A 23,286-nucleotide genomic window follows, 5' to 3' on the forward strand; every position below is an offset into this window, starting at 1 on the left:
GAATTTAAAAAGTTCTTATGAAGTCTTTGCCATTCTTACAATGCTGGAAAAACTACCTTGAAAAAAGTAACTTGCCTCTATAAGATTGCTTTATTTTTAAGACCTTGAAGGGAAGTCAATGGTATTTATTCCTCTCTCCAAACTGCAAGTATACTCTCCTTTAAAAAAAAAAAAGAAGAAGAAGTCCAGTCTTCTACTGAAAAGACCCTTGAAAGCACATTTTTTTTTTGGTCTGGGTCTGAATAAAGAAACATCTGCACCAAGTACTAAGGACAGTCATTTTGCTCTGGCGATAGGATATACATCCTGGGTTGGAATAGGGGAGAAGTTATTGATTCATTTAAAGAGAGGTGATAGTTTGATTGCATACGTTATATATCAAACCATATTGGAGAGTTGTGTCCCTTTTGGAGCAACATAATTTAAGAAGGAAGTTGATAGCAGTCGAGTGTGTCCAAAAACGGTGACCAGGGTAGTGATGGGGGCATTAGTAAATCTAGAAACCTTGCTATATTTGGATGTGTATTAATTTATTAGATGTATTTATCTGTATCATCTATCTTTCTATATAGTGTTAAAAATAGAATATTTTCTGTTTGGTGCCAAATTTTTCAGAATATCTCTGATTTTACATCGTTCCAATTTTTCCTGGATATAATGCTTGACTTCTTCCCAGGAAAGAGACAGAGGAAAACCTCTGCTAGCGTTAAGTGTACATTATTATCTGACCAAAAAAAATCAGTGGGCTGGACATTTGTTGCAGTAATTCTAGCTCTTGGTTTCATTTCAGGAAACCTCAAGTTGCCAACTTCAAGCTGAGCATCACTTTTCACCTAGTGTTGGTTCCTATAAGTCCCCAAGGTGTCTTTGCTTGAGTAGTTATGATTTGGGCTATTGTCCTGTGATATAGAAGTAAGGGGGTTGGGTAAAACCCAGAGATGTGCTAAGTGGTTTCTGAGATGTGAAAGTTGGAGCAGGGAGCACATGTGAGTTTGAGGTTGAATATGAACCCCTAGCCCTTTCCCCCTGCAATATGTGTTGTTATTAGTATTTCTGGAGAAGAGTTCATGATCTTTTATAATTTTCTTTTCCTATTGATTGAGCAGTGGTAGTAACAGAAACTTAAAACAGTTATGGCATATAGTGTATGGAATTTCACTGTCATATATCTTGCACATTAGAGAATAAATTGCACTGTGCCAAAGAGGAAATTTGCCTTGTAGAGAATTCATTTTAGGGTAGCTTTGATGACTGAGATCCACAGGGTAGCATCTCAGCAGCCGTCATCCTTCTCTGACCTTGTGCAGCCCCAAGACAGAGGTGAAAGTACAATTGGCTTTAGCTGCAATTTCTCCCAGTACTTTTCCATTCGGAGAGGGGAAGCTGATAGAAATATAACGAACTTAAGAATGAACTTGACTTTCAAAGATTTTTGAGAACGTGTGTGTTTGGCCATACGGCTGAGGGCAGCTAGAGTGGGAGACAGTAGTTTGAGTTGACTACTTCTGCTTTGCATGACTGTGGGAAAGTGCTTAAATTCTGCTTGCCTCAGTTTCATCATCTATAAAGTGGGGATTGCAAAACCAAACTCAGAAGATTATGGTAAAAAGCGGATATTGTAATATACTTGGAAATGCTTTGTAAACGCTATGCATGCGTTTTCAGTTGCTCCAGTCGTGTCTGACTCTTTGTGACTCTAGGGACCATAGTCTGCCAGGCGCTCTGTCCATGGGATTCTCCAGGCAAGAATACTTGAGTGGGTTGCCATCCCCTTCTTCAGGAGATCCTCCCAACCCAGGGATCGAAGCTGCATTTCCTGTCTCCTGTGACTCCTGCATTGCAGGCGGATTCTTTACCACTGAGCTACCAGGGAAGCCCCACTTATAAGGTATATGGTATAGCATTTAAGGGCTTCCCTGGTGGCACTGAGCCACCAGTAGTCATATACAGGTGTGAAAGCTGGACCATAAAGAAGGCTGAGCATTGAAGAATTGATGCTTTTGAACTGTGGCATTGGAGAAGACTCTTGAGAGTCCCTTGGACAGCAAGGAGATCCAATCAGTCAATCCTAAAGGAAATCAACCCTGAATATTCATTGAAAGGACTGATGGTGAAGCTGAAGCTCCAGTACTTTGGCCACCCGTTGGGAAGAATTGACTCATTTGAAAAGACCCTGGTGCTGGGAAAGGTTGAAGGCAGGAGGAGAAGGGGATGACAGAGGATGAGATGGTTGGATGGCATCTCTGACTCAATGGACATGAGTTTGAGCAAGCTGCAGGAGTTGGTGATGGACAGGGAAGCCTGGTGTGCTGCAGTCCATGGGGTCACAGAGTCGTACACGACTGAGTGACTGAACAATAACAGGTGGCGCTAATGGTAAATAATCTACCTGCCAATGCGGAGTTCAATCCCCGGGTCCGGACGATCCCCTGGAGTAGGAATGGCTACCCACTACAGTATTCTTGCCTGGAGAGTCCCATGGACAGAGGAGCCTGGTGGGCTACAGTCCATGGGGTCACAAAGAGTTGAACATAACTGAGGCAACTTAGCATGCACACACATACCTTATACTTTCAAGACAAGGATAGTGTATTATTTATCTCCATCTACCTAGCACTCATATACCCCTAGTACCTAGCACAGAGTCTAGTATTAATAAAGGATTGGTAGCTAAAATTAATGATTAGTTTTAAATCTTCAAATTTCTGAGGATTTTGAAGAATTAATTGACTGGTCCTTTGGATTGCATTAGAAAATCTCTTGAGTTCATTCAGTGTTTAGATTCAAGGATTGAGAACAGTGTATGAGGTTAAGACTGTTATAGACAAGCTTTCCAAGAAGTTCTTATTATTCTAAACAACAAAAGTCACAAATGAACACTTAGCAATTGATGAAAATGAAGATTAACTTTCTCAAGTGGGCTTGGAAACCCAGTACAATTGCTTTGGCATCTGCTCAACATTGCTGCGCATGGTCATAAACCCAAGGGAAGAATCTAGTATGCATGTTCTACCTTGTGAGGGATCTGGGGCAGATGGTGGTGGAACAACCTAGAGCTCACTTCTGCCACAGATGACTGAGATGTTTGGCTAAGTGATCCCAAGGAGCAGATGGAATGCAGTCTCTCTAGGTAGTCTGAAAATGGTAATAATTTGATTTTTCAAGGCTGAAATGGCATCATTTGGGGGTACATCTGTTGTGGACCTCTGTTCTTTGGAAGGAAATGAAAGAAAGTGCTAAGTTAATTTTAAAAGTCTTGGGAAACTTGATTATTTTTGTTTTTAAACTATGTCTTATTTCTTGAAAAATATATTATTGTTGTTTTCCTTTCTCTCATAAGAAATGCAGAACTCTGATTATTTGAGATAAATTGTGTCTAGAGGGCTTCAGTTTGGAGAAAATGGGATGGTGACATTATTACTTTCTCTCTCAAACCAGTGACACTAATCAGGCCTTATGCCAAGGGTTAGGGGCAGCAGATGTAATCCTGAACCCATAGTCTCTGTAGAGTGGATAAGGCTTCCAAGCCATGTGGAAGCTGAACTTACCAAGGAAGCTTAGCTATTATCCTTCCAGATGTTCAGCTTGCAAATAGGAGAGGTGTTATTTTCAGTATCAAATGTATAGATAAGTACATACCTTGTTTTTTTCATCCTCATACCCGTTTAGGGGATAAATTCCATTTTCGGGTCTGGCAATTTGTCAGATAGCTCCGTTTAAAGTTATCTACCAAAATGATTAAATTGGTGATAGCTTTTATTCTTGGCTAAGAACTTGCCTTTCCTCCAGAGATGAACAGGCTTAAATCGTTATGTCAGTTTATATAGTATATGGTTTGTTGTCAAATATTTATCTTTGTCTAAAAATGAAATGTCTTGAAATACAATTTCTTTTTAACTGAATAAATCAATGAGAGAAAAAGAACTTCTCATTTAGCCAATTTTTAATCGATATTTTTATGAGAGGCCAGAATGTTAACTGAATCCTGACTTTTGTCATTTGAAATATAATTTGTGTATTTAAGAATTTATGTACACATCAAGGTTTGGACTTTCATGTTCAGAAAGGAAAATTGATTTATAGGAGCAAACAATTGCAGGAGTAGAGGCACTGCCAGAAGTAAACATGAGTCAATTATTTAAGGCAAATGGGACCTTAATCATCACAGCAATAGAGAAATCTCAAATTCAATTAAATACTGGATTTTCATGCTTTAATTTGTGGGCATTTCTATATCTCTTATTTTACAGAGGCCTTTGAAATTGTTGTTCGCCACGCCAAGAACTACACCAACGCCATGTTCAAGAACAACTATCCGAGCCTGACCCCACAAGCTTTTGACTTTGTGGGTGAATTTTTCACTGATGTATCTCTCTACATCCTGGGTTCTGACATCAACGTGGACGACATGGTCAATGAATTGTTTGACAGCCTGTTTCCAGTCATCTATAACCAGCTAATGAACCCAGGCCTTCCAGAGTCCACCTTAGACATCAATGAGTGCCTCCGAGGGGCAAGGCGTGACCTGAAAGTGTTTGGGAATTTCCCCAAGCTTATTATGACCCAGGTTTCCAAGTCACTGCAAGTCACTAGGATCTTCCTGCAGGCCCTGAATCTTGGAATTGAAGTGATCAACACAACCGATCACCTGAAGTTCAGTAAGGACTGTGGCCGAATGCTCACCAGAATGTGGTACTGCTCTTACTGCCAGGGACTGATGATGGTTAAGCCATGTGGTGGCTACTGCAATGTGGTCATGCAGGGCTGTATGGCAGGTGTGGTGGAGATCGACAAGTACTGGAGAGAATACATCCTGTCTCTGGAAGAACTGGTGAATGGCATGTACAGAATCTATGACATGGAGAATGTACTGCTTGGTCTCTTTTCTACCATCCATGACGCCATCCAGTATGTCCAGAAGAACGGAGGAAAGCTCACCACCACGGTGAGTACCATTCTACAGCTTTCCAGGGAATTGGATTCTATTGGGGGTGTGGTGGCATGGCCAGTAGCAGGGGCTGATGGAGAGAACTAAGAAAAATATGGGCCAGGATGATAGAGGGCCTGAATGTTCTCACAAAGCTGGGCAGTGCATTAAATCCACAGGTATGGAGTCCAAAGCCTGGCTTTGCATTTTAGCTCCATCTACTTTCTTGTTTTCGGACCTTGGTTATGAGGCTCTGAATGAGCCTCATATTGCTGATTGATAAAATAAGGATAAAACGAATATCTTCTTCATTGGGAGTAACATGGGTTACAGTTCTTCAGTAATTATTAGTTATTATTACCACTGCTGTTAGTTAACAACATTCTTGACAATCCTCTAAGGCATGAGCTATTATCTCCATTTTGTAAATGAGGGAACTGAAGCTCAGGGAAACAAACTTGACTGATAGCACCCAGCTATAGTTAATGAAAGAGCCGTGATTCACAAACTGATCAGGTGTCCTTTTAATTAGGTTATCACGAGCTTCTCTGATTCTGATTTCACTCTTGTGCTCTTCATCATATATGTCACATTACTATTTTGAGTAGTTGATTTGTGATGTTAGTTTTGATTTGCATTTGAGTAGTGACTTTAAAAGGAGGAAACCCAACTAGAACCCACTAACTAAAGCTACAAATGAATGAGGCAAAACATTCATATTTTCCAACAGTTGTTTTTGCAGCCTTGATTTATACCAGTGTAAGCCTGATGGTATTTGTATTGGGGTGGGACAGTTCTGTGAGGGAGCAGCTTGCTTGGTTTCAGTCAGATATTATTAGATACATTGTACCTGCTAAGCTAGGATACACACATTCAGAACCACAGGAGCACACACTTTTCAATACAGAAAAGTACAGCCAAGAGCTATCAGTTAGATCTCACTAAGGTTACAGTGACTGATTCCTGAATGTTGCCAGCTTTGTTGAAGGAGGTGGCAGAATCATCTAATACACTAGCCTTGTTGAGATCCTACCACATTTGAAGTGCTCTGCTGACCAGTTTACATAATATTATGTCACAATAATCCATGGGATAGATCCTAATATTATCCCCATTTTACACAGGAGTAGATGAAGCCAGCTTCAGAGCCGGCTTAAGAGTATATATTAAAAATAACTAAGGTCATGGCATCTGGCCCCATTACTGCATGGCAAATAGAAGGGGAAAAGGTGGAAGCAGTGACAGATTTCCTCTTCTTGGGCTCCAAAATCACTGTGGACAGTGAATGCAGCCATGAAATCAGAAGATGATTGCTTCTTGGCAGGAAAGCTATGACAAACCCAGACAGTGTGTTGAAAAGCAGAGACATTACTCTGCTGACAAAAGTTCATATAGTCAAGGCTACGATCTTTCCAGTGATCACGAACGGTTGTGAGAGCTGGACTGTAAAGAAGGCAGAAGGCTAAAGAATTGATGCCTTCAAACTGTGGTACTGGAGAAGACTCCTGAAAGTCCCTTGAACAGCAAGGAGTTCAAACCAGTCAATCTTAAGAGAGATCAACCCTGAATATTCACTGGAAGGACTGATGCTGAAGCTGAAACTCCAATATTGTGGTTATCTGACACTCACAGGTGACTCACTGGAAAAGTCCCTGATGCTGGAAAAGATTAAGGGCAGAAGGTGAAGAGGGTATCAGAGGATGAGATGGCTGGACAGCATCACTGATGCAATGAATATGAACTAGGGGGAACTCCGGGAGATGGTGAGGGACAAGGAGGCCTGGCGTGCTGCAGTCCATTGGGTTGCAAAGAGTCAGACACAACAGTAAGATGAAGCTTAATGGCTCAGCTGGGAAAGAATCTGCCTGCAGTGTGGGGGACCTGGGTTTGATCCCTGGGTTGGGAAGATTCCCTGGAGAAGGGAAAGGCTACCCACTCCAGTATTCTGGCCTGGAGAATTCCATGGACTGTATAGTTCACGGGGCACAAAGAGTCAGACACAACTGAGCGACTTTCACTTCACTTCAGAGAGCCTAAATACCTTGCCCAGACATCAAAGCTAGTTAAATGGCAGTAGGGAAACTGGGATTCCAACCCTGGCTTGTTGCCTCGCTTGATTTATGCTCTTACCTTCTATACAGTGCAACTGCTGTGTAGTCTGAACCATCGCTTACCCAGAATGTGGAGGGCAGATTGGGCCATTTAGCCCTGTCTTTAAGCTCTGCAAGTACGAAATGATAGGGGTAATTGGTTTCTTTGGCGAATTAAACTAGAAAGGAGAACAAAAAATGATGCAACCCACAGGATGGCTACTCACGGAGCTGCTCTAATTGTCCCATTCAGAATGTTAGCCATTTAAAACACATTTGCTGAGAAAATATTTTATAGTAAAATGAACAGAAATGTCCTAACGATAGTGTTCTTCAGTGGTTAATTATTCCTCTGATTGCTTTATAATTCAAGGCCAGATTCTTGGGCCTTAAACAAAAGTATATCTCAGAGAACTAGAAAAATGAAAAGCCGGTGCATTCATATGTTCATTTCACCTGATGTTCCTTGAGGGCCCTCTATGTGTCCGACACAAAGCAAGAGTGCCAGGGGTGTGGCAATGTCTTCAATAAGAGGAAAAATAAGAAGATAACATTAAAGACAGAGTATGGGGGTGTTTAAAGTTTTCCTCTGATATTGGGCACTTGACAGCAACATTTTGACAACTGATATTGGTCACTTTGACAGCAACATTTTGAAAACATGTTTTCTCCTCTGGTTATTTTCAACACAGAAAAATAGGGTGGGGAGCTGGTAGTGGATTGAGTCCACTATTTTGATCAGGCTCTAGACATGAAAGTTTATTTAGTGAACATTTCTTGAGCATCTGCTCTGTTCATGGCACTTTGCCAGGTGCTGGGTACTCAGTTGCCCCAGACATAGTTCTTAAGTCTTTAAAAGGTCAGTTTAGCTTTGCTGACAGACGGACGTGTAACTGAATAATTTTCAGCACAGTGAACATCTCACTATAATGTGAATGTTAGAAGGTCTGAAAGAGATTATCTAGTCCAGTCCCTTTGATTTACAAATGAAAAAATAAAGTTCAGAGAGGCTTGCCCACAGTTATATAGTTAGTGGAAGAGCCAGAAGTGGAGTCCAAGGTCTGCTGCTGCTACAGTCAAGCACTCTTTCCACTATACTGATCTGTCTCCCATAAGACCCTCCCAGATTTTCACTCAAAAAGCTCGATTAGGATTCTGCAAAGACATCATGAACTTAAATTGAATAGCTATTTGGTGGTGCCAAACCTGCTGTGTGTTAGGTGCACGTGGGCCCGTCTGTGTGTGTGCACACACAGAGGGAGTACATTTCATGCCATTATCATTCAGGAAGAAAAGCCTTGACTGTCAAGAGGTGCTCAGTGATGCAGTCAGTCCCTTTCTGTTTTGGCCATTAAGGGCCTGATTGCTCCCAGCTCCCAGCTGGTTATGAGAGCGTGAAGTCTGTCTTCCCCAGGGAATGCATAAACTAGAGCAGAAAGCGTATGTAAACTCTGCCTTGTTGCTGTTTTATGATTGCCAGCTCTAAGTAATGTATACCTAATGGTGGGGGTGGGGAATCATTGCCCAGGTGTGATCCAGCTATAACCTGTATGCACCATCAAGGGGCTGGGTCATTTATGGGTGGTGAGGGGAAGTGAGAGCTGGGTGGATTGCAGAACCCTATTCCTGTTAACAAAACTACAGAATGCCCCCAAGCCTAAGCTCCTTGAAAACTAAAGCATTAATGAGATTCTGCAGCAGCACCTTCACCTTCCGGCTGTGATCAAATGTGAGACCCAGTCAGTTGGTTCTGATTGAGGTTAAGTTGTGGTGAGAGACCTCTTTGAAAATCAGCTCTTCCAGAGCTCTGTTAGGACAGCATTTCTAGCTAGCTATAAGCTATGCATGAAGTCCACCATGGGCTTACCCAATGGCTCTATGGTAAGGAATCCACCTACAATGCAGGAGCCATGAAGTCTGCCAAGCAGGGACTTTGCTCATCTACCCCAGATCATGAAGGACATTTTGGTCTTATCTAAGTGAGTGGGGCACTGTGAATTTTTTATAATTATGGCCTATTAGTGTTTTAGTTTTCCCTAAGATATTTTTCCATTCTTCAGACTACCAAGTGAAGACACGTGAGCAAATGTTAGGATGTTGTTCCTTGCTGCAGTGCAGTACTCTTTCTACAACATGTTTCTAAGTGCCAAATGGATAGTGAGTTTTTCTTAAATTTGTTTTTAAGTGCCAGGAAGTTTCATGTTATTTTTTTTAACTATTTTATTTTATTTTATTGGAAAGGATATTTAGTAATATCCTTAGGATGCCATTTTTTTCCATTTATTTTGATTAGTTGGAGGCTAGTTACTTTACAATATTGTAGTGGTTTTTTCATGTTATTTTAACCCAAAGAAGTGAATAAAAAATAAAAAGTGAATAAAAATAAAAATAATTGTGTGTGTATATGTGTAAGAGAGAGAGAGCAGAGGTGAGAGGAAGGTAAGGAAAGAGAAAAGTTTTACTGAAAAGTATTAATGATGGAACTGTAAATAGATCCATCTTGATTCTTCATCTACATTTGTGAACTAGGTTAAATATCATGGCCCCAAGTGAGTACTGAGTAGGTCTTTAATAGTATTGGGGCATCATTTGGGTAGTATTTGAGAGTGTCATTTTAAAATTTATCGGCACATTATTGAATTCCATACCTTATGGATGTGCTCAGTCCTTCAGCTGTATCTGACTCTTTGCAACCCCATGGACAGGGTTCTCCAGGCAAGAATACTGGAGCAGTGGTTGCCATTCCCTTCTCCAGGGGATCTACCTGACCTAGGGATTGAACCCGGGTTTCCTGCATCGCAAGCAGATTCTTTACTATCTGAGCCACCAGGGAAGCCCAATAATCAGCATATTGGATGTTTATTGCTAATTCAGAAAGTTTCCCAAGAATCTCTATGATTGTACTTACTTTATTTACCCCCCTAAAGTAATTGCTCATATGTCCTCACATGGCTGTTACCACTTTTATTTTTCCATTTTTACTTACATACTTTCTTTATTGATTCATCGCAGAGTTTCTCAGCATTATTGTTTCCTCTACCACAATTTCATTACCTTGACTAGTTATATGCTTCATTGGATGTTGTCCAAAACTGCAACCTTTTCTACCTTCTCTGTTTCTCCCCTTCTTTCCTCACTTCAGTTCAGTCACTCAGTCATGTCCAACTCCTTGTGACCCCATGGACTCTTCCCTGTCCGTCACCAACTGCTGGAGCTTGCTCAGACTCATGTCCATCGAGTCAGTGATGCCATCCAACCATCTCATCCTCTATCAGCCCCTTCCCCTCCCAGCATCAATCTTGCCCAGCATCAGGGTCTTTTCCAATGAGTCAATTCTTCCCAACAGGTGGCCAAAGTATTAGAGCTTCAGCATCAGTCCTTTCAATGAATATTCAGGGTTGATTTCCTTTAGGACTGACTGGTTTGATCTTGCTGTCCAAGGGACTCTCAAGAGTCTTCTCCAACACTACAGCTCAAAAGTAACAATTCTTTGGCACTCAGTTTTCTTTATGGTCTAAATCTCACATCCATACATGACTACTGGAAAAACCATAGCCTTGACTAGATGGACCTTTGTCAGCAAAGTAATGTCTCTGCTTTTTAATATGCTGTCTATGTTGGTCATAGCTTTTCTTCCAGGGAGCAAGCATATTTTAATTTCAAGGCTGCAGTCGCCATGTGCAGTGATTTTGGAGCCCCCCACCATAAAAAGTCTGTCACTGTTTCCATTGTTTCCCCATCTATTTGCCATGAAGTGATGGGACTGGATATTAAGATCTTAGTTTTTTTAATGTTGAGTTTTAAGCCAGCTTTTTCACTCTCCTCTTTTACTTTCATCAAGAGGCTCTTTAGTTCCTCTTCACTTTCTGCCCTGAGGGTGGTGTCATCTGCATATCTGAGGTTATTGATATTTCTCCCAGCAACCTTGATTCCAGCTTGTGCTTCATCCAGCCTGGCATTTCGCATGATGTTCTCTGCATATAAGTTTAATAAGCAGGGTGACAATATACAGCCTTGATGTACTCTTATCAATTTGGAACCAGTCTTTCCTCACTATGATATTCATTTTAGCACTGTCTGAAATAGCATTCATCTCAGGGAACATTTAGTGAGTGTCCAATTGTGGAACCACTAATAGACACAGGAGGTGCAAGAAGTGGCTGGAAAGATGACAGTGACTGTTGCTGTCCTCAGAAATTGGTCAGGAGGTAGCAGAGCTGGGATTCAAAGCTGGATCTGTTGGACTCCAAAGCACATGCTTCTCACAATTTCTCTACATTGCTCTTTCAAATAGGTTCACTCTCTTCTCACCAGAATTTTCATTCCTTTCCCACAGGCTATGTGGGTCTTGATTATCTTATTTAATATCCTGTATTACTCTCTACTGTTTTTACAGCTGCACAATCATTTTGTGAATTCATTCTCCCTCCTTGGAGATTTCTCCTATACTATTCCTCAATCAAGTACTAAAAAAAATGAGATTTTTCGTCTTCACAACATTTAAAGGCACAGAATAGTTTCTAGGGGAAGAATGAATGTTTTTGTAGGTGATAGAAGACCCAGTCACATGGTGAAATGATTTTACCTAGAATCTGTATGGACTGTGCCAACGATGAGGTATAGATTATCTTGCAGCTGCAGTGTTTGGAGTCTGCCTGTTGGATCAACATACAGTTTTTAATGCATTTGTCTTTGATTCTGGACCTCAGTGCACCCAGGTCTCCATTATGGAGTCTCCTTAATATTAGTAACACTGCCTACTGAGTACCTAACATATTCCAGTATTCAGGTATATCCATTTTCTTAGGTAGAGTTTCTGAAGGTATCTTCAGTGAAGTCGGTATTTATTTATGTGTGCTAGGAAGCTCTGGGGAAGATTCTCCGTTGATCCTCGATAATAATTCATTCTATCAAATTCTTATATTTTGCTGTCTATGTGAGTGACTGTAGCTCATCAGAATTTCCAAGATTAGCCCTACGCTTTTGAAGGCTGAGGTTATTTCTCAGGTGTCAGAATGTCAGTGTTTTTCTCCTCACACCATCACTTTGGACTTTCATTTTTTAGTTTCATATAGAGATACCTTGTCTGAATTCATACAAGCTGTTGTCAGTAGCAAGTGATTTCAAAGTGATAAAAACAAGTGAATGGCTCACTGCCTAATTACTGTCTGCAGGTCAGCATCTAGAATGGTAGTAGGCAGCTTTATTTGCATGAGGTCCATTTCTGGAGAGAGAAAAATGTTTACAGGATGACATCATTTTTTCGTTCACAATAAAAATAGCTTTAGTGATTCCCATGGGGAAAATATATAGTTTTAAAACATAGAGTACCTATTTATTGACAGGCCAAATACAAATGAAAAAATCTACATCACTTTCAGGCACCTAATGTTAATTTCGGTACAAGTTTCAAACAGTGGTCACACAAGGGAAGCTCTTTATAGTGCTTCATCTTGAAACTATGTATATTATGGGTCATATTAGGGAATCTAATGGGCTCCTCACAAATCTAGAATTACTTGCCTTTGCCTTGGCAAGAGTGGCAGTGTGATTATATGTTCTGAATCTTTTGAAAGAAATCTTCCCCCCTTGCTGTGGTCTCTGGACTAATGTGGTAAGAAAATGTCCTCAAGAACTGTGAAACATCTGAGATTTTTACCCTGGTTGCAAACTAACAAGTTACGCAGCCAGTTTCATGGATGCTGGATAAGGACAGGAGCCACTGGCTCAGAGATGCAGCAGTTTCCTTCTCACAATGAGAGCAGTAGCCAGAGTATCATCATTTGTGCCAGGTCCCCAAGCCCCAGCTCCCACGGGGAAAGGTAAAGAGGACCAGATGACTCCTATGCACACAGTGAGGTGCATTACAGGAGAGGAGGCTTGAGCTTCAGTTCAGTCACTCAGTCGTGTCCGACTCTTTGTGACCCCATGGACTGCAGCACGCCAGGCCTCCCTGTCCATCACCAACTCCCGGAGTTTACTCAAACTCATGTCCATTTAGTCAGTGATGCCATCCAGCCATCTCATCCTCTGTCAGCCCCTTCCCTTGCTACCTTCAATCGTTCCCAGCATCAGGGTCTTTTCAAATGAGTTAGCTCTTTGCATCAGATGGCCAAAGTATTGGAGTTTCAGCTTCAGCATCAGTCCTTCCAATGAATATTCAGGACTGATCACCTTTAGGATGGACTGGTTGGATCTCCTTGCAGTCCAAGGGACTCTCAAGAGTCTTCAACACCACAGTTCAAAAGCATCAATTCCTCAGCACTCAGCTTTCTTTATAGTCCAACTCTCACATCCATACATGACTACTGGAAAAACCATAGCCTTGACTAGACGGACTATGTTAACAAAGTAATGTCTCTGCTTTTTAGTATGCTGTCTAGGTTGGTCATAACTTTCCTTCCAAGGAGTAAGTGTCTTTTAATTTCAATGCTGCAGTCACCATCTGCAGTGATTTTGGAGCCCAAAAATATAAAGTCTGTCACTTTTTCTATTGCTTCGTCATTTACTTGCCATGAAGTGATGGGACTGGATGCCATGATCTTAATTTTCTGAATGTTGAGTTTTAAGCCAACCTTTTCACTCTCCTCTTTCACTTTCATCAAGAGACTGTTTAGTCCTTCCCTTTCTGCCACAAGGGTGGTATCATCTGCATATCTTAGGTTATTGATATTTCTCCCAGCAATCTTTTTTTAAAATTATTTATTTTAATTGGATGCTAATTACTTTACAATACTGTGGTGGGTTTTGCCATACATTCACATGAATCAGCCATGGGTGTACATGTGTTCCCCATCCTGAACCTCCCTCCCCATCCCATCCCTCAGGGTCATCCCACTGCACTGTCTCATGCATTAAACCTGGACTGGCGATCTATTTCACATAATATACATGTTTCAATGCTTTTCTCTCAAATAATCCCACCCTTGCCTTCTCCCACAGAGTCCAAAAGTCTGTTCTTTACATCTGTGTCTCTTTTGCTGTCTGCCATATAGGGTCATCATTATCATCTTTCTAAATTCCATACTGTATTGGTGTTTTACTTTCTGACTTACTTCGCTCTGTATAATAGGCTCTAGTTTCATCCATCTCATTAGAACTGATTCAAATGCATTCTTTTTAATAACTGAGTAATATTCCATTGTGTATATATACCATCAGCTTTCCATTCGTCTGCTGATGGACATCTAGGTTGCTTCCGTATCCTGGCTATTGTAAACAGTGCTGCAATTGTCTCCCTGCAGTCTTGATTCCAGCTTGTGCTTCATCCAGTCCAGCATTTCTCATGATGTACTCTGCATATAAGTTAAATAAGCAGGGTGACAATATACAGCCTTGATCTACTCCTTTCCCGATTTGTAACCAGCCTGTTGTTCCATGTCCAGTTCTAACTATTGCTTCCTGACCTGCATATAGACTTCTCAAGAGGCAGGTCAGGTGGTCTGGTATTCCCATCTCTTTAAGAATTTTCCATAGTTTGTGGTCATCCACACAGTCAAAGGCTTTGGCATAGTCAATAAAGCAGAAATAGATGTTTCTTTAGGAACTCTGTTGCTTTTTTTGTGATCCAATGGCAATTTGATCTCTGGTTCCTCTGCCTTTTCTATTGAACATCTGGAAGTTCATAATTCATGAACTCTTGTAGCCTGGCTTGGAGAATTTTGAACACTGCTTTACTAGCTTGTGAGATGAGTGCAATTGTGCAGTAGTCTGAGCATTCTTTTGCATTGCCTCTCTTTGGGATTAGAATGAAAACTAACCTTTTCCAGTCCTGTGGCCACTGCTGAGTTTTCCAAATTTGCTGGCATATTGAGGGCAGTACTTTCACAGCATCATCTTTCAGGATTTGAAATAGCTCAGCTGGAATTCCATCACCTCCACTAGCTTTGTTTGTAGTGATGCTTCCTAAGGCCCACTTGACTTCACATTCCAGGATGTCTGGCTCTAGGTGAGTGATCACACCATCGTGATTATCTGGGTCGTAAAGATATTTTTTGTATAGTTCTTCTGTGTATTTTTGCCACCTCTTCTTAATATCTTCTGCTTCTGTTAGGTCCATACCATTTCTGTCCTTTATTGAACCCATCTTTGCCTGAAATGTTCCCTTGGTATCTCTAATTTTCTTGAAGAGATCTCTAGTCTTTCCCATTCTGTTGTTTTCCTCTATTTCTTTGCGCTGATCACTGAGGAAGGCTTTCTTATCTCTCCTTGCTATTCTTTGAACTCTGCATTCAAATGGGTATATCTTTCCTTTTCCTTTGCTTTTTGCTTCTCTTCTTTTCACAGCTATTTGTAAGGCCTCCTCAGACAGCCAACCATTTAGCTTTTTTTGCATTTCATTTTCTTGGGGATGGTCTTGATCACTGCCTCCTGTACAATGTCACAAACCTCTGTCCATAGTTCATCAAGCACTCTGTCTATCAGATCTAATCCTTTGAATCTATTTCTCATTTCCACTGTATAATCATAAGGGATTTGATTTAGGTCATACCTGAATGGTCTAGTGGTTTTCCCTACTTTCTTCAATTTCAGTCTGAATTTGGCATTAAGAAGCTCATGGTCTGAGGCACACTCAGCTCCTGGTCTTGTTTTTGCTGACTGTATAGAGCTTCTCCATGTTTGGCTGCAAAGAATATAATCAATCTGATTTTGGTATAACCATCTGGTGATGTCCATGTGTAGAGTCTTCTCTTGTGTTGTTGGAAGAGGGTGTTTGCTATGACCAGTGTGTTCTCTTGGCAAAACTCTATTAGCCTTTGCCCTGCTTCATTCTGTACTCCAAGGCCAAATTTGCCTGTTACTCCAGGTGTTTCTTGACTTCCTACTTTTGCATTCCAGTCCCCTATAATGAAAAGGACATCTTTTTTGGGTGTTAGTTCTAGAAGGTCTTGTAGGTCTTCATAGAACCCTTCAACTTCAGCTTCTTCAGCATTACTGATCAGGGCATAGACTTGGATTACCATGAATATTGAATGGTTTACCTTGAAACCAGAGATCTTTCTTTCGTTTTTTAGATTGCATCCAAGTACTGCATTTCAGACTCTTTTGTTGACTATGATGGCTACTCCATTTCTTCTAAGGAATTCTTGCCCACAGTAGTAGATATAATGATCATCTGAGTTAAATTCACCCATCCAAGTCTGTTTTAGTTCGCTTATTCCTAAAATGTCAACATTCAGTCTTGCCATCTCTTGTTTGACCACTTCCAATTTGTGTTGATTCATAGACCTAATATTCCAGGTTCCTATGCAATATTGCTCTTTACAGCATCAGACCTTGCTTCTATCCCCAGTCACATCCACAACTGGGTGTTGTTTTTGCTTTGGCTCCGTCTCTTCATTCTTTCTGGAGTTATTTCTCCACTGATCTCCAGTAGCATATTGGACACCTACTGACCTGGGGAGTTCATCTTTCAGTGTCCTATCTTTTTGCTTTTTCACACTGTTCATGGGGTTCTCAAGGCAAGAATACTGAAGTGGTTTGCCATTCCCTTCTCCAGTGAACCACATTCTGTCAGAACTCTCCACCATGACCCATCTGTCTTGGATGGCCCTACATGGCATGGCTCATAGTTTCATTGAGTTAGACAAAGCTGTGGTCCATGTGATCAGATTGGTTAGTTTTCTGTGATTGTGGTTTTCAGTCTGTCTGCCCTCTGATGGAGAAGGATAAGAGGCTTGTGGAAGCTTCCTGATGGGAGAGACTGAATGAGGGGGAAACTGGGTCTTGTTCTGATCGACGGGGCCATGCTCAGTAAATTTTTAATCCAATTTTCTGTTGATGGGTTGAGATGTGTTCCCTCACACAAACTTTTAGGGATCTCCGATCTTTTCTAATAGATACTAAGACTGTCCACTACTTTCTCTGACAGAGACACCATTACTATCTTCCAAGACTATTTGCTATAGAAAGATACTTGATACAAATAGTCTGGGGGCGGGGAGGGATGTGCCTCTGTTTATAAGACATGCAGAAACACAAGAGGACCATAGAGAATTGTCTTGCAACACATGAGTCCCCCAACCTTGGATGGCTGCCAAAACTTCTCAAGTTCATGATGCTTCTGGAGGGTCTGTCAAGGAAATAAGAAGTTGCTGAAAGACACTTAGCTCAGCCTTGACTGGTTAGTCAAAAGGCTGGATGTGTGCCAACTGTTGGAGGCTAGCAGAAGGAACATGGAAGAAGAAACGGCAGCTGTTTTCTCAGCTCTTCAGAGAATACTTTAAAAAGTATAAAAGGGGCATTTCAGTAGTTGCCTCTGGTTAGGAGTAAACTCGCCACTTTGGGCCTCCACCTACTTACTACTCGATTGCTGTCTCTTTCAGTCTCCAAGCTCTTGTTTCCTTTCTTGCTTGTTCAGGCTCTGGGTTTGGGAGTTTTGCATTGCTAAGTAGCTTACCTGAGAGTTTTCCCTTTTACTGCAGTTCTATGATGAAGCAAGTGATAACCACAGAGTAGTAAGCAGATGCTTATCCATGTCTGTGGGATTGCTGTGGAGGACAGATCTGTGCTTGGAATCAATTCAGAAAGGTTAGAAAGTCAGGAATATTTGTTCAAGTGGGCAGAAGTCTAGGATGAAGTCACCGATGACCTGATATTCAGAGAATCCGTATGTTCCCATGATGAGAATGAGGGAATCCAAAATGCCTTTTTAATGTTGGGTTGCCCGGGAATCAGAGCAGAGGGAAAGCAGCCTTCTATCTGGTGAGGGTAGTAAAGCTCTCGAATACTTGCTTCTTTTTTTTTTTTTAATTGCAAAACCTTAAACACCTCAGAAAACATGGAGTCATGTACACAGTGTGATTCCTCTGATTCTTTTTTACGCACTTGGAATAATGTTACTGTTGGCAACTGTAAGGCTACATCATTGACTCACAATAGTGCTGCAGATGGCCTCTGCTATGCATTTTGCTGTGTTTCTCAGGTCTCAGGCAGAAAATTCTTTCCACTTGGCCCATTTCTTAAAGGGCTGTCCCTTCACCCCCACATTAAAAATTAAGCATGTATTATGAACATCACAGAAGCATTTTTAAATGAACTTACACTGTAGTATAGTAATTTCCTCCAGGGAAGGGGTAGTTATAATATTTGCTGTAATAAAGAATTTCACAAAAGGCCACAGTGACAGAATTTGGGGCAGATTTCTTCCAGTGTGTTACAGCCTTCATAAGATAAAACACAAACTTTCATCATCACCAGCAGCCACAACTTTCTGAGTCCTGGTACTGGGTACTGTTCTAGGTCTTTCTGTTTGCCATTATTTTCCTTACTGGGGTGACTGCTAATAGAGTAAGACAAATAACCTTTGTTTTGGTGAAGGTACAGAGTTTTTAATGTCCTTTAAAATGTCCCTTTGGGGATAGGGATTCAGAATGCATCAGTAGTAGTGTAGTGTTAGTCACTAAGTTGTGTCTGACTCTTTGTGACCCCATGGACTGTAGCCTGCCAGGCTCCTCTGTCCATGGGGATTCTCCAGGCAAGAACACTGGAATGGGTTACCATTCCTTTCTCCAGTGGATCTTCCTGACCCGGGGATCAAACCCAGGTCTTCTGCATGGCAGGAAGATTCTTTACCATCTGAGCTACAGGGAATGCATCAGACTTCTCAAAAGGAATGATAGAATGGGCATGAGGGATCTTACTGGGGAGATGAAAATGTTGCCAAACAGGTTTGTCATGGTTGTACAACTTCATAAATTTAGTAAAAATCATTAAATTGTACACTTGAAATGGGTGAATTGTATAAATCCAAAATTACACCTGAATAACATTGTGGAAAGAAGGACTTTGTAAAATTGAAAAACTGTAGAATTAGCATATAAAGCATTTCAAATACAACAATGTATCAGCATATTATAAAAGACCTAGTAAAATGACACATGTATAAGTATTAATCATATCATTCCAATAAAGTACTCTCCTTAAAGACTTTAGCCATTTTATCCCAGTTGCCTGGCCTCAACCCCTGACCACCCTCTCTTCTAAGCCTATAAAGTAAACAAAAACAAGTAAAAGCAGTACTAGAAACTAGAAGGTAAAAAAAAATGTTTCTTTGGGAAGTGCACCCTCCATCAAGGTGGCTTTCTTGTTTTATATGGAGGGGGAGTGGGAGGTGGGGGACGGTTGAGTCTGACTTCCTATTGCCCAAATTCAAATCCTTTCTGAAGAACATTCAGAAAGTGAATTAATTTTTCCTATTTTTCATTCCACTCAGAATGCCTAAAACAGATAAAGTAGGAAACAGAGTCATTATATTTGGGTGCTGTCTATTATCATTTACTGACTGAGAGTCTATCTAAGCCTTTCTGCTTTTTGCAGATAATTAATTTTGTTCCTAAATGTAGGAAAGAGTGATTGTAATCAGTATGTTTGTACTTTCAGCCACAAATAGAGCCCATCAAAGATATGCAGTCCAAATAAACCTCATAAAATATGCAGCCCAAGCAATGCTTGAAGTGAATGTTGTATCTTTTTTTTTCCAAAGAAAAAATTTAAATGTATGGTTTTTAAAAGCCGTTCTTGGTATTCTTGTGTAGTTAGTAGATGAACCCCTCTTTTTCTAACTCAAACCTACACTGTGAATTATTTTTATCCATTAAATTTCATGAAGTAGAGCTGAAAGAGACTTTGATTTGGCCCAGAAATCACCTTGTCAGCATACACATATCTCTGAGTTCTGGGTGCAGGTTACTCTTATGCTTCTAGAAAATTATGAATAATCAGATCAAAGTTCAAGCCTCAGGTTCATGCAATAAAACCTAAGAGCGTAACGTTTGTGAATGAAGTTGAAGTCCCCTACACCCTCCTGAAAGACTTTAGCCCCTTTTCCCCAGTTGCCTGGCCTCTACCTCTGACCACCCTCTCTTCTAAACCTATCCCTCCTCCCTCTTCTTCAAAATTATACCTTTCTCAGTGTCTTGTTCATTCAGGGCCTGCATTTGGTTTAAAATTATGTTTAATCACGGTTTAGTCATCACAGGAAGTCCATTTCTACTTTTACTACTTCTCTAATGTGTTCCCTCTCCTGAGACAAACCCACTTCACTTAACAAAATTTTATATCACCAGAAAACTCTTCAAAGGGGTTTTTAAGGCTGGAGATCTCAGTCACCGTGACACAGCTGTAGGGGGGACCATTTAAATGTGTGAGAGACCCTTCAGTGCTTCTGAAATCACCTGCTATGCATCGTACAGGGGAAATAACATCAGTTCAGGAATCAGAATATTGATATAGAGTCTATGCCTTGTGCTACCACAGGAGACTGATGTTGGAAAAGCAACTTAATCTGTACAGTGAAGAATGGAATGACGATGAAAGTGATTATTTATTAAGCACTTGCCATGTGCCACACATAGTTCTAAGCCCTTTACGTGGATTAACTCATTTAATGTTTGTGACAATCCCGACAAGGAAGGAAAAATTATCCTTAGTACAATTTTTCCAGGTTAAAGAACTGAGGCAGAAAGACTGAAGTAGGTGACAGCTACAAGATTGCTTTCTCCTGCAGGAGCTTCGTAGGGTCTTCTCTTGCCCAGAGCCACAACCAGTCTTCGAATGGGAAAGTGGAGCCTGGCTCCCTCTGCAGGTGGACACAGGATGACTTATTTGGTAGAAATGAGGCAGTATGTGGAGCCAGGGAATTGCTAAGGGTCTTTCATTCCTGCCTGCTCTCTGTTATCATTCATCCTGTTTCCTATATGTGGCCTTGAAAACAGCATGGAAACCATTTTTATGGGCTTAGCTTTTATTCTCTGCATTTCCCATACTTAAATAAATCCTAATTAGATTTTTCTAAATCTGTTTAGAGCTCAGACTTCCCCCCAGGATCAGGGTCTATTCCATTTACCCTTTAAAAAAATCCATTTTTGATAAGCTTAGGTTTAAGAGATACTTTGAAAGATAATGGCACTTAAGGTTCCCCCCTTTCAGATCAGAAATCCAATGAAATGCTAAGTTCTGTGCCTTTCTTATTAAACCCTGCAATGATCTCTTTCCAAACAGGAAAAGGGATTCCATAGTAATTGGGTTTCTGATTTACTCTACTGCCCCATTCTGCTGAACAATTCTTAATGTAAAGTGAACAGGTTTCTTGACTATAGCAACCTCCTAAGCAGATTTTTGTTTTTTTAATTATGAACACTTTATATTACCCGTGGACAGTCTCTTCACAAGTTTTCTAGACAGAGTACTGTGGACAAAAGAGCAAGAAACTAAATTAGTGCCTTTACTCTGATTAAAAATAAAACAGTAATTGTGATAAATTGTCATAATCAAACTTGACAGATGGAAGTTATAGAGTGTGTGTTATATTTCCTTCCAGCATGAAAAGGATAGTAACAAGCCCTGGATCACAGAGGGTGAAAAGAATACAGTATTTATGGGAAGGTTTCCCTCACACATCTGTGTGTATCAAGTTTTAAAGTCTGTTTCTTCCTCCATCATTTCTTCTGAATCTGTAATCCATTGATTTAAAAAAAAATTAATGCATGACTCAAACTGCTCTGCTGTGAAAAGCTCCATTCAGAATTGTCTCAGCTTTGGTTATCATTGACCAAAGACTCTTTAAGAAACCAGGGATAATAAATTGCAACATTCATTTTAATGGCACCATAGAGATTTTTAAGAGCAAAGCTTTCAAGATGGAAAGCCAGGTCAATACCTTGCACAGGAATGGGCCAGCCTGGTATTGCAAGGAGCAGGGTAAAAAAAAGGTGCTGTGATGTAGTAGAAGGAACACAGGCTTCAGGAGATATGGTGTGAATCTGCTCAGCCAGCCTTTATCTTAGTGACACTGGGCATAGTGTATAATCTCCCTATTCTTAGTTGTATCATCTGTAAGATGGGGAGGAAAATGCCAACCTCTTAGAACTATTATGCAAATTAGCAGTGATGCCTAGCACCTAGTAGCACACTGTAAAATCTGACGTGCAACATGATCAATTTCACATCTGTGCTAGCAAGTGGCCTTTTCTTCCTCGGGCTTTCCTCACATGGGGGCATTCATCTTTGGGATCCTCTCATTAGCAACACCATCATTGATAAATATTTACTGAGCTCTTGTGACGAAAACCCTATGACAGAAGCTGGTAACACAAATATTAGGCTGCCGTTCAACAGATGAAACCAGTTGGGTTGGAGCAGAATTTCGGGATTCTTTTCCTAACACTAGGCTAGCTCTTTCAGGTGAGGTTGCTTTTCTAGGTACTCCACATGTCTCCTGAGGACTTGAAGTTCCTACAGGGCTTTTCATTCATTCATTCATGTGTTTCATTTGTTTGTTTGTTTTTAATTTGGACTGCGCTGGGTCTTCATTGCTGCACAGGCTTTTTTCTCTAGTTGTGGCGAGTGGGGATTGCCCTCTAGTTGTGGTGCACAGGTTGCTTATTGCAGTGGCTTCTCTTTTTGGGGAGCACAGGCTCTAGAGTGCGTGGGCTTCAGTAGTTGTGGTTCCCAGGCTCCAGAACACTGGCTCAGGAGTTGTGGCATTTGGACTTAACTGCTCTATGCCATGTGGAATCCTCCCAGACCACGGATCGGACCCATGTTCTCTGCATTGGCAGGCAGACTCCTCTCCACTGAGCCACCAGGGAAGTCCTTGGTGTGGTCTTGAACAAGTTTATTCAGCCTGTATGGCTATAGGCCTCTCCTTCCATTTGTCCAACATTTGCCACTAATAACCAGGAGGATTGATCATGTTCCCCCAGGCATTCAGGTGAGTTGATGCCCAGCCAGGCAGATCAAGTTGAACACATAAGTTTTCCAGCTGCTCAGAGAGGTCTTCACAGAAGACCCATGAATAAAGGGCAGTGTGATATGTCTAGATTCCTGATGGGGATTTCTAGCATTCATTGAATTTGCTTGGGTTTAGTGCTGAAATATTTGGGAGTGAAGGAGGACTCAAGCTGTGTTGATGGTCCCTTTGTTCTGGGGTGTATCTGGTGCAGTATGATGCTAAATTGCTTTTGCTGAGCACCACTGTTAAATGATGATTAAATTTATGTTGGTAGAAAAATAAATAGATCGGCTATACCTCAATACAAAATAAAAAGTTCAAAAGGAAAAAATGAATAGGTACCTAGTACATGTCTTTGGGATTATTTAATGATATACTCTTGTTTTAGACATTATACTTTTATGAAATCCCCCAATTTTGTCTGTTCTTATCCATCCTGCCTACTCAGAGTCTCTTCCCCCGCTTTGTAGTGAATGGCAACTACCTTTATGATTTGGGGGATTTGGGTTATCACTCTATTTCTTTGGACATAGGGA

At 40.9% G+C, this 23,286-nt stretch overlaps 1 protein-coding gene across 2 annotated transcripts in view; it reads left to right on the plus strand.

The window, feature by feature from the left end:
- Positions 1-23,286, plus strand: part of GPC3 (glypican 3) — a 569,399-nt gene that overhangs the window by 355,949 nt on the left and 190,164 nt on the right. For both annotated transcript variants that reach the window (XM_065916257.1, XM_065916256.1), the window contains exon 3: positions 4,251-4,945. In XM_065916257.1, coding sequence (XP_065772329.1) covers positions 4,251-4,945 — 695 coding nt within the window. The remainder of the gene's footprint in view (positions 1-4,250; positions 4,946-23,286) is intronic.

The sequence above is a fragment of the Muntiacus reevesi genome, chromosome X (assembly GCF_963930625.1).
Source record: "Muntiacus reevesi chromosome X, mMunRee1.1, whole genome shotgun sequence".
Taxonomy (NCBI): Eukaryota; Metazoa; Chordata; class Mammalia; order Artiodactyla; family Cervidae; genus Muntiacus; species Muntiacus reevesi.